This window comes from Corvus hawaiiensis, chromosome 13 (assembly GCF_020740725.1).
Source record: "Corvus hawaiiensis isolate bCorHaw1 chromosome 13, bCorHaw1.pri.cur, whole genome shotgun sequence".
Classification (NCBI taxonomy): Eukaryota; Metazoa; Chordata; class Aves; order Passeriformes; family Corvidae; genus Corvus; species Corvus hawaiiensis.
Window position 1 is genome coordinate 4,631,125 of NC_063225.1, and position 12,441 is coordinate 4,643,565.

A 12,441-nucleotide genomic window follows, 5' to 3' on the forward strand; every position below is an offset into this window, starting at 1 on the left:
CAGAGCTTAAAAATCAAATTTCCTAGCCACAGCCTTTATCACCACAAACCCAGGGGCTAAATCCCTCTTCCCTCCTCCCAGTAAATACTACTTAGAATTGTGTACAATAAAATTTAGTACAGAGTCAAAGTTTCTGCTGTGTACTTCTGTTTTGTTGAAGTGCTCATAAAACCTGTCTTGTGCTCACTAAGGACCTGAAGAGATAGCACCAAAAAAAGTAATTTATTACAGAAACATACATCTGCATTTAATGATATGTAGAAACATTGCACATCAGTAAACTTAACCTGTCTTAAAGCAACAAATACTATTCTAAAAAATGGGAAGGGTACTTCTGTACATTTAGAAAAGTACTAACTTTCCTAAACTCAGATGAGAAAATTCATTCCTGGAACCAGGTCATATATACGTGTTCAGCTTATCCAGCTGTCTTATCTGGGATCATCCGAGTCTATGGAGTAAAAGACATTTTGCCCAGATTGTGTAAATCAAGAGGTTTTTAACAATGATCAAAGAGCACACTTGGCAGACTTTGTTTTCTGCCAACACACCTAGTTAACAGGGCCAATTGCTTTTGTAGTTTTTTCGGTGAAAGATTTCTTGCTAGTCAGCTTTTTTCTCTCAAAAAAAGGATGCTTACCAAGCAATCACCAGCTATGCCACAAGAAGCAGAAGTACCTCGCAGTGGATCAAGGACAACTGTTAATGCAATCACTTAAGGTCATTATTTCAGCTGATGCTAAAGGTAGAAACTGATCTGCAGCTGCATCTTAGAAATTTTAAAAAAATAAAAATGAGAAGAAAAGCAGCTTCCTGATGTTATTCACCCCCCTCTTTGTCTCTGATGCAGTCCTTGTAAAGCATGCAGGCTCCCTACTTGACTGCAGTATCACCACAGAACAACTGGTTGTGCAGGAAGAAATGTTAGCAATTCCAGTCCATGCCACACCGGCACTTAACTGCCTCCCAATAAACCAGCACAGCATAAGGAAGTCTTGTACTGCTGGCGTTCCTGTTCTTGAAATAACAGATAACAGCACAGAAGTGTATTAATGTCATGTAGGTTTTCTGCAGTTCACCATTCCACAACATGGCCACTTTCACTTATAAGCTTCTACTCTTTCCTCCCCCAACACACATTTTTCCTATTTATGCACAGTTGTATTTTACAAATGGATATAGTGTTTCCCTTTGTGCTAATACCATAGAGCTTCCAAGAGAGAGGCAAAATAGAAATACTGAATGAGAATTTAAAAAAATATTTAAGGAGAAGTCTGGTCAGTTCTACAGGGAACAACATGAAAGAACATAGTTCACTTGGCCCAGAAAAACTGGGAATAGTGGAAGGATGAAAAACAGAGTAACAGACAACAAACGATGCCTGCTAAATCCTCCTCTCCCCCTCAAAATTTCAGTAATTAAATGAGCTAAGTTTAAGCTAACACTGCCAGCTTTATTTCAAATTAACACGCAAATTAATGTACTAAAAAATTGAAAATTGCCATGAAAGTTAACTGAAGAGAATAATAAACTTTAGTGCAATTTCTCCTGCTGCTGAAATGCAACAAATTCAGAACTACATCCAGGTATGAAATATCTAAGATCCTTAGGTTTTGTGTTCTTTATTATGAATATTTAAGAGGATTTTTGGATGGAAAGAGTAATTTCCTGAAATAATGGGAAGGTGCCAGATCCTATTTGTGTCAATAGTATCTGTTCAATGCTCTACACAAAATGATCTACAGATCTAAGATGAGCTTTGACAGAAGGACATCCAGTTTGGAAGGTGGGATATTTGGCACCAGATTCCTTAATCTCAGGATAGAAAAGAACTCAACAAATCAAGGAGACTTTACAACCCACTCGCTCTCTATAAAACTCTATGAACATTTAGGATTTATGACACTATTATCTTTCAAGATCTATCAAAAATTCAGATCTAAATTATATTCAAGTACGTTCCGTCATCTTCATTTTTTATTAATGCAAATACAAATCAGGACAATTTCTTTTTTCTAAAAGCCAACTTTGTGCCTGTATTCCTTTACAGATAGTCATTTCCGCATCATCATATTGATTTTTAGTACAAATTTCAAAGAGAGAATAAAGAACTAATTGTACTGGACTTATGCACAGCAGGCTTTAGAAGTGAACATCACATTACAGGAATAATTAGCAAGAGTTCAGGGGAGAGGGCAAAGGGTTTTGCTATCAGAGAAACAGAAGGCTGGAAGCTGGCAAAGATACAGCAAGCCAAAACCTTTTAGGCACACTGGACAGGCTTAAGGTTGAAACCCCACTTAATATCTTAAACTACTGTACTGACTCCTGAAAGGGAGCTGCTTCTTGCATCAGAAAGTGCTGCCTGCAACACATGGTAACTCCCAGTGTATTTATTAACCAGTGTGAGCAAAGGTTACACGTTCATACACCCCTATGCATAAAAATAGCAAAACTGCAGCTGAAACATTACCCCGCCTCTTCCCACAACTCTGGTACTTTTACAGTTTGTTAAACTTGATGAGATGCTCATATCCAGACTGAACCAGTAACTTTTTCTGTACCTTAACACACATTAAAGCTCATGCTTTACCAGAAAAAGACAAGCTTTTTGCAGTAGGGTACTACAACAAAAAATACTACAAACAAAATGTGTGATACAACTTAAATATGCAAGTTGAGGTACACGTGAGTCTTAGGGGAAGGAAGAAACTGACTGACTCTTGAGTAGCTGCCTCAAGGTAAGAATTGTCCAGGGAACACCTCCAAAGTAAATATTATACAAAATTAGCTACTTCTTTCAAAAATAACCCAAAATGACACTTAAAACGTATGAACGCCTTTGTGAGAAATGAAGTTCGAAACAACAAATAGCATGCTGGAGAAGACTTTTGTAAATTTGCCCTGGAGAACATGCTCCAAAACCAAGACCATTTTCTTGAAAGATCCCACTTTCCCTAGGCTGTCCTACAGCCAAAATCCCACTTAAATAAATTCATTAGATGCTGGGGAAGACTGTACAGAACTGGGACAATGATTAAGTTCTGCACAAATTGGTCCAATGCTCATGGCAGCAAATTAACTTCTCAAACTTTCCTTTAAAGTATAGATGGTTCCATACACCACTTTGGTTGCAAAGTGCTCAACAGAAGTTCACTTTGTATTACTACTTATTACTTCGTATTATTATTGTCATCTTTTTTATTTTGCATATTATTAAGGCTTGCAATTTATTGTATAGTGTAACAGTTAAGACGAAGTGTCTTGTTTAATTTATTTTAAAGAACTATTAAGATTCATGGGATAATGCTAAAATAATCTGAACCTTATCTCAGTTTATCTGCACACTGGAAAAATACACAGCTGGTTTTGCTTCTTTGCTGATGCTGAACACCATTTTTCCAGTTCTGTAAGGACATTCATAGCAAAGCTAACTAAAAGTTAGGAGGAACACTTAGAAAGATTCTATAATCTGAACAAAACCCATTATAAACAACCTTATTAAAGGGGAAACATTTCACGTCATACTATTTAAAGGGTGCTTTCCTGAGAAATATTTTGAAGTTGTTCTCAGAACTTTCAGACTTGTTGGCTCACATTATCCATTACTCCACAGTTGCTCTGCTGCACACAGAAAGAAATGGCCATACCATAGCACTAAGTTAAAATTAACTGGTCTAACATACTGGGATCTTAAGAAATGTGGCAGTGTTCTGTAAAAAAAAAAAAAAATCATAAAAAAGAGTATCTTAAAGCTTCTAGCTGGCACTGCATGCCTTGAGAAGGGTTACTTGCCAGACACTGAGCTATGCAGTTCATTTAGCAGCATGCCTTGGCTGATAAATAAGGCTGCCATGAGTCAAAGTTCTTAAAGTAACATTTCTACATGTAAGCAGGATTTTTTAAAAAGGCACTGATCTTCCTAAAAGCATAGCCCAAACTGTCTAATCCAACAATCAATTCCAAACCAGCAGCTGAAAACAGAATTTTCATCTTGAAAGGTACACCTAGAAAGAACTTCAAGAGACTGTACCAATAAATAATGCTACTGTCAGGAAAGCATATGTGAAGTTTTTCTAAAAGATTTGCAATACAAAATAAAAACCAGAGGCAATACTTTGAGATTACCTCTCATTTAAATTTTTTCCCTCTAGACTTTGAGGCAAGCGTACTAACTGAAAACCTCATCTTCCACATCAACATCATTCTTCATTTGCTAACCCACATGGAATTCCCCTTTTTGAAAGTTGAGAGGCTACAGATTTATTTCATGATTATAGGGATTTTCCCAAAGACATGCATGTGCTTATCAGGAGACATGAAACCAAGGGTGGGAAGGCAGGTGGGCATTGAGCCAGATCCTGCTGTTTAGCCCAATTTTGTGCCTTTGTATTATCTGGTCTCATAGTCAGCAAATCCAACCACAATGTTTCATTTTAACAGGAGAACCTTTGTTCTGTAAAGCTAACACAGTGGTTAAAAAATATAATGATATGGATACAGATAATGCCAGTATAACTCTGTCATTACACAACTGACCCATGCTTGCACCTTTCTGTGATTGTTTGCAGGCAGCAGAGCTTAATGTGCAAACAACAGTAACCCATTTTTCTCAAATTAGCCCTTGAAATAAAGAATGCAAAGATGTTCCTCTGTCCTTAAGCTGACACTGTGCACTATTCATCCATCCCATTCTACATTCTTAGCCTTCTGTTAAAAGCATCTTTATTCCCCTGTGTTCATACGGCGTTTCCTGGGTTTACAATCCCACATTTCCCACTGCTCCCAAAACCTGACACACTGAAAAAAACCCATTGCCAACAAACACTCAGTTTTAGTCAGGAATGAAATTGAGCTTCATCATCAGATGTCAGGCTGAGCATGCAAGACCAGTGTAAGTCATTCATCTAAAAACTGGAAAGCAGGGCAGTCAAGATGAAGCAGTAGCAAATGGGTCACTGCAACTGCTTGTTCAGTTCACCAGTGCTCGTCTGCAGCAATCTCAATTATCCACCACCAACTGACACAGGAGATACAGGAGGTTTGCCTATCAGTTGGTTTGAGTTTGTGTTTTAAGCCACACAAACCCAAGCTTTAAGAGTCAGACAAAAAACCTATTCTTAAACACTTCATTTCAGACACCTAAGAGCCACCAGCATTTAAAAATTACAAAAAGATTTCTTTCGTAGATTCAAGGACGCACAAGGAACTCCTCATCTTGTACACAGGTAAGCAGCTTCAATTCCTTGAATTTAAGTTCAGTGGCAACTGAAGCTATCTCCTAATCCACAGGAAAAGATTTCTGATCTTCTTAGGGGCTACTTGGCAAAAGCGAGCCTGAATGTGCACACGCATGTTAGGCACAACACATCTGCCCCTTATTTTATGACTCATTTCAACTGCTTCCAACGCAGCCTCGCAATTGATTTACATTTGTGAAGGAGGGCAGAATGGATTCTTAGTTATTCATTAAATTTATTATCAGCTTGGGGAAAAAAACAAACCCCTATGTTATTTGCTCATTTTCTTTACTACTGCTGCATAATTTTGAGACTATTGACCTTAAAGCCAACAGAGAATACAACTGTGGAACTTAAAAGTGCGTTTGGGGCAGGGATGGAAAGTTAGTATCATCACATTGGCCTCTCCACCAGGCACATCATATTAAAAGGAAATAGGAAATTCAGACCTTTGTTCCAGCAGTCAGGCTCCAAACAACCAATACATGGCACTGCCCTTGTACGAGTCTATCTCCACATGAGGAAACATCACAGGAACAAAAAACCCCAGAAAACTAAAAAGAACCTGTTTTCTTCATTCAGTATTGAAACAGAAATATCCAATCACTAAGTCAGCTTTTCCCACAAAGCCAGCTGCTGGCAGATAACCACTTGCACACCTTGAAATGGTTTCCACCTACCCATTCCCACAGCTATCTAAGAGCTACCAACAACGTGCACAGGTCAAACAGCCATGGCAGACAACCATCAGCTCAGCCTCAAAAGGTGACACTTCTCTATCCAGAGAAGGAGAAAAAGCTTGCCTTTCTCATGCACTTCATGTAATTTAGTGCTAAAAAGCAGTTACTTCAGCATGGAGGATTTAACAACATGTTTCTCTAGAAATCTTTTATGTTCAATGCTCTGATGATGTTGAGAACCAAGTCCTACAACCTTTGTACATCAGGGTAAACCAACATCTCCAGTTCAGGCAGTTGAATTTCAGGACTATCTACACTCAGGAGAGCAAGTACTGTTGGCCAAAGGCTCTTCGGCAGCTTATTTTTCTTCCCCAAATAACACCAGTTGCAAAACATTCTTGACAGTGAAAATTTTCCTTTTTTTTTTCTTTTTAACAAGCTTTGATCTTGCAGTCCTGACAGAAACAGGGAAATATTTAACGAAACTACTTTTACTTCAGTGACTAAAAGACGTAATACAACACCAAAGCTCAGTAAACACTTAGAATAACTTTGAACATCAGAGCACCTGTTTTGCACAGTTGTTGGTATTTGTCCCAGGGACGCTCATAATCTGAATTAATCTCTGCTCATTGCATAGACAACAATAGAAGAGGATTGTGTATGCTTCTATTTTTGCTCAAAGTTATATGTAGCCTTTCTCAAAGTATTGACCATGGCAGGTAGAATAAGTTAAGTTTTAGAGGGCAGTACCTTTAAACAATCCTTTGGAGACACTGTAACAACATTATTGAAAAGCTGGTACGACTGAAAACATCTACCAGGTGATGCTCCATGAAGAAAGGAAACCCTATTACTCCAGGACTATTAATTGTGACTCTGCCAAGCACTGCCTTTGGTCATGTCAGGAGTTTAATTGGTAACTTTCAATAAAAACCTTTAAGTATGCAATCTAAAGAATTTGGCACAGAAATATAGTGTTGGTGAAAGAAGATTCTGTTGCAAAGAAAATTGATGTAGAAATTGACTATTTTGATTAGGCAAGGTAAAAAACCCTGAAGCTGTTATTCACCTGGAAAGCTGTAACCACCTCATCACATCAGAATGGAGACAAACTAAACTGACACACTCTCAGAAGATTAGTTATCACTCTGGTCTAATCCAATTAGGGCTGTTTCCTGATTTTATTCAATGTAAGACTTCTCCACCAGCCCCTACAAAGGAAACAGCAATAATCTCCTGATAATCAGCACCACAAGTAATAAAAACAAATTAAGCTGTATTTTGTTAAATGCAACAAGAACACATCTTCTAAGCTATTTATCAATTACATTTTCTTCATCTCCTTTACGGATGCAGAAGATGGACTAACAGCTCCTTGATACTTTTCTACAGAAGCAGACGGAGTGGGGCAGCAGTGCCTTCTTTCTTTCGACTGGGATTTTAAAACATTTCACCAACCTTCTCCAAATTTTTTTGGGAACATACAAATTGATTTTAATATAAATAGCATGTGATCGACAAAGCAGCCATGGTTTTGTGCTTGAGCACTGAACCCAAGCCCTGCATGTGCATCCTGTTTTTAAGTACTGTACATTGTCTTAATGTAAAAGTGTTAGAAAGTTCAACCTTCCCATGTGGAATTCAGGAAAGGGGGGGAAGAGGAGGACAATCAAGTCATTTTGCACAGATGTTGCATTAAGACAATCAGATATTAGGATAAGAGACACATCTGAACTAAAAGCAGCAACTTAAAACCACATGGACAATGAGAAAAGACAGTCTGATAAACCATCTCTTCAATCTGGTTCTGAATTTGAAACAAACAGAACAAAACCAGACCAACCTGACTAAAATAAAACACAATAAATATGATCTGTAGCAATAAGACAGAAAATTCTTTTTGATAAACATCGAGATGCCAGATGGAAATTCGTTAATCAAGTGAAAATAAATATATGTAAAAGCCCAAATTAATTACTGATCAATACTTGATATTAGAACAAGAACAACCTCTATTGCTACAATTACAACCTCTGAAGAAAAATCTATAAAAATTCATTTTATGGGAATAAAATTATACGTCAACATCTTTACTGGGCTGAAAGACAGTATTGAAAATTGGTAATTAGTAAAATTATCACTTAAGAGTATACTTTATTCATGAAGAGAAATACTAAATTCCTTTAAATTAAGGGAAATAAGTTTCCTTTACAAAGACTAAGAGAATGGAGAATAGTTGAGACTGATCTTACAAAGACAGGCTGATAACTGAAACAGAACAAAGGAATTTGATGATTTTCTTTTCTCATCCACTGTTCTCAGATAGTTTTATAATCATTTGTTATGTAAGGTTTGATTCCTAAATGTGTATGTGATAGCAAGATCCTTGTTTCACGACCTTGAAAAAATACAAAAATCTGCAGCCATGATGGCAACTCCTGCCAGCTCACCATCATTTCTAAAATTTGACAGCTTCCTCCAAGCACAGGTTAATTCCCACCTTCTTTTCAGAACACACCGACAAATTAATGACTGCTAAGTACCAGTGGTACTTCAGAGGCACGATTTAAAAGGAAAAAAGAAGGAATCTCAGACTTCCAACAATTTAATGATTCCTTTCTGCTGCCAGGTGGAATGTCTGGTGGATTCAGAAGAGCAACAGCTTCCCACGGAACTTAGCACAGATGACTAAATGCTTTTGATGGCACAGTGAACCTCTATTTTAAGACTTCACTTCTAACTTTGCATTACAGTTCACTACCATATGACTGGAGGCCAAACGCCAGGAATTTGCATTAAGAATGAAAGCATACACAATCTCCTGGAGCTACCAAGGAACTGCTGCAGCAGGAGTGCTGTAACATGACATTTTACCTCAAGAGGCATACTTGTATGTCTACTGCAGAATATTTCACTTAATTGTGAGCCACTTGGATTGAGGACTAGGAAATGATCAGCCTTGTGAAGTTCACACTGCTATCTGGAGAATTCATCAGCAGAAAGACTAAGGTTTCAGCTCATACCTGTTACAAACACAACGTTCATCTGTTAATAGAATTGATTAACTTTCTACTGAAATTACATTTTGCAGCGAGCAACTTCTTTACTGAACACCTAAAATACTGCAATCATAGAATCACAAAATCGTTAACTTTGGAAAAGACTTCAAAAGAGCATCGAGTCCAGCCATTAAGCCAGCACCACCGTGTTCACCACTAAACCATACCCCCAAGTGCCACACTCACATGGCCCTTTGAACTATTCCAAGGGTGGTGATGCCACCACTTCCCTGGGCATCCAATTCCAATGGTTTTTGGCTCCTAAAAACCTAACCAATGATAACTGCTCAAGTATACTCTCAAGGTACACCAAAAGGTTGGATTAATAAACATGGAAAAGTAAAAGTTGGGAAATTTTAACCCCTCAATTTAAGGTGGAAAGGAGAGCCTAGATCTTGTATAAACCACAGGAAAGGACACTAATGGAAACCTATAAACCTGTCCAGACACACTTCTATTGAAGAAGCCCGATCATCTCAGAGCAAGTTGGGCATGTGCTGGCATCACCTACTGGGTCAGGTTTCTTAAAAGACTTAAGTGAAGGAACCCCTTGTTTCTGGACCTACGTAGAACTTAACCACATACTAAATGCCTGTCAGCAGAAGAAGCACCTCCAGGCAGATGTGAAAGTGCTTTTTCAGAGCTTGAGAAGGTTTAAATAAAACAATATCATCAACTAAGTATCAAGTGAAACAGAGAGAAAACACAGAAAACTGAAGGACAAACATTAACTAGACTTGGCTTAGACTTACCACTTTTTCTCCCTTGAATCTTATTTACATCACCCATAAGTGTCATAGTGGCACTTAATAATTTATTACGCATACAGCATATCAAAATTACTTCTTTACATAAGACCACATTATTTGAATTCAAGGACACAAATATTTTTTAAAGTCCTGGAAAACGAGCCCAGAATCTAGTCTTGTCACCAAACAGACAGAACACATGCTATGAAAGGATGACTTCTCCCTACACCTTTCTCCCCCTGCTCTTCGCTTGACTTAGGCAGAGCAATGTCAAAAGGCATTTGGACTCCACGACTAACCAATCCCTGGATTCTTGCAAAGCCAATTATCTAAATTAGTAACAACTCCTGTCACTATTTCTGAAGCTGGCATGTATCCCCAAGATAGACATTAAATACGCATTTCACGCAAGCCCAGTTCATCTACACAACGCCAGAGCCAAGAACTGAAAATGTTCACCACTTTTTTCTTCTCGGCTTACTACAATTTAAGCTTTTTAAAGCTCTCTCTTTCAGGACATGTTGTGCGAGGTCATACTTTAAGAACCACTTATGCAACAGCAAAAGGAGCTCATGGTTTCTGTGGACAATAGTGAGAGGCCCAGGGACGGCCATCAGTTGTAGCAAGGAGCCAGAGCCAGCAGCTCTGCTCAGGATTTTCTAGAGGCCAAGGGCTCACTGCTTCCATTCACCACGCTGCTTCTTGCCAAGCCTTCTCACTTGCTCCATCCCTTTGGATGCCACATACTTTGGCATCTCCTGGCAGAGTCCCCAGCTCTACTTCCAGATGTCAACGCTTTTTCGTTCCAGTCCGCTACCATATCCATTGGGTAACAGTTGTTTGGAGGCCCAAAGAGAAAGGCGCCTATGTTGCACGAGCTTGCATGAAACCCCAAACATGTCACACAACACCAGCAGTTTCCTGGTAGGCCCCAGCCAAGGCTACTGCCAAATTCAGTCAGAGCTTTGGCTTACCTGGGTTACCTCTAAGTGTAGACAGCGGCGGGCAGGTCTCAAACAACCAGTTTTTTGCAGTCTGCAAGCTCAAACTGTAACCAGTGCAACATATCCTACTCAAGATGGAGATTTTCAATGGTGAAGCAATGGCTAACATAAATTACATCTGAATAATCCTCTAAATCTAGAGAAAGCCAAAGGATGAAGGTTTGCCCATCATTTTAGCAAATGAAGCCATCCAGTAAATCACACTGTAGCTGTTCACGGAACATCTGGTGAGGCCACCAAAGTAACTGAAACCGTCTACAAACCCTTCCCTTCCTCTCAGCAAGGTTAACCGTGCAGACTTACTAGGATTAAAGGGAGATACAGAAATACTTTGTTCCCAATATCCATTTACCTTGTCCTGAGGGCCTGCCAGGCTGCATCAATGTCTGCATACAGGTTTTTCTCAGAGGGCTTGCCGGTGCTCACCCCATAGCCGGAGTAGTCATAGGAGAAGACGTTGCAGTTGATGCGGGAGCCAAGGCCAATGTAGAAGCTGCACATCTGGCCCAGGTCCACAGCATTACCGTGCGAGAAGAGCAGCGTGTACCGGCCAGTGGGGGCACAGCGAACGAACATGCAGCCCAGCCTGTTATCTCGGGCCGTGCGGGAGAAGAACACTTCCACGGCATCCAGTTCCCGCTGGGAATACTGCCAGTCGGCCCGCTCGCTCAGGTGCAGGCTGCAGGTGCCTGATCCCGTGGGGGTGCCCGCCCCGGCCGCCGCCCCGGGCTCCTGCTGCTGCTCGGGCTGCAGCACGGTGTAGGTGGGCTCCGGGGGCAGGAAGGCCAGCTTGGCAGCGATGCGGCTGGGGCAGGGCGGGCAGCAGAACAGCCAGCACAGCTCGCCCAGAGAGAAACCGTTCATTCTGGGGCCTTGTTCTGGCATCAGAGACGCCGGAGAAAAGCTAAACCTCTCCTGGAAAGAAGTCACACGGAACCGACCCAGAGCCCTCCTCCGACGCGACCTGCCGCCTTCCTGCGAGGCCACCGGCTGCCCTCCCAGAACGCAAACAATGGCAACCTTGGAGGAACTACAGCTCAGCAACAGCAGTGCAGCTCTTCAAAGCCTGGAAACTGCTTATACAAACCAAAACCACAACCCCACGAAATACAGATGGGCTACAGCCAGCCCTCAACGCCCCCCTCCCCACAACTAACGCTACAGCAAATTCAACTCTCTAAAACACGACCCTAAACCCCCCTCACAGCACGTGAGCCACACGTACACATTTACAAAATGAATTCCCCGATCCCACGGCTCAGTGCGGCGCTCCAGCACCGGAGCCGGCCCCCCGCAGGGAACATGCAGGATCCAGGGGAGCACCTTCCCGCACACACCGCACCACGCGCGGCTCCACCCGCTCCGCCCCGGCCCCCGGGACGCCCCGCAAGGCAGCGAGGGGCCCCCGCAGCGCCACCACCCCCCGGCCCGGCCCCGGCAGCGTCCCCGGGAGGAGGAGGATGAGAAGGAAGAGGAGCACGAGGAGCAGGATGAGGAGGGTCCAAGGGGAAGGGGAAGGGGAAGGCAAGGTCGAAGCTCAGCCGCGCGCGGCCGCGGGCAGGGCCATGCCGGCTGCGGCGCGCAGGCAGGAGCGGGCAGCGGCCATGTCCCGGCTCCCCCTCCGCGCCGCCGCAGCGCTTCCGGGTTACGGGCGCGGAGCGGCGCCGCCGCAGGTGCTGGGGCGGGTGCGGGGCTGTGCCGGGCCG

The 12,441-nt window shown here is 41.6% G+C and overlaps 1 protein-coding gene across 1 annotated transcript in view; it reads right to left on the reverse strand.

Moving 5' to 3' along the window:
* ABHD17C (abhydrolase domain containing 17C, depalmitoylase) overlaps positions 1–12,147 on the reverse strand; it is a 28,135-nt gene extending 15,988 nt beyond the window's left edge. The window contains exon 1 of the mRNA XM_048317780.1: positions 11,088–12,147. Coding sequence (XP_048173737.1) covers positions 11,088–11,620 — 533 coding nt within the window. The 5' untranslated portion in view covers positions 11,621–12,147. The remainder of the gene's footprint in view (positions 1–11,087) is intronic.
* Positions 12,148–12,441: the final 294 nt, after the last annotated feature.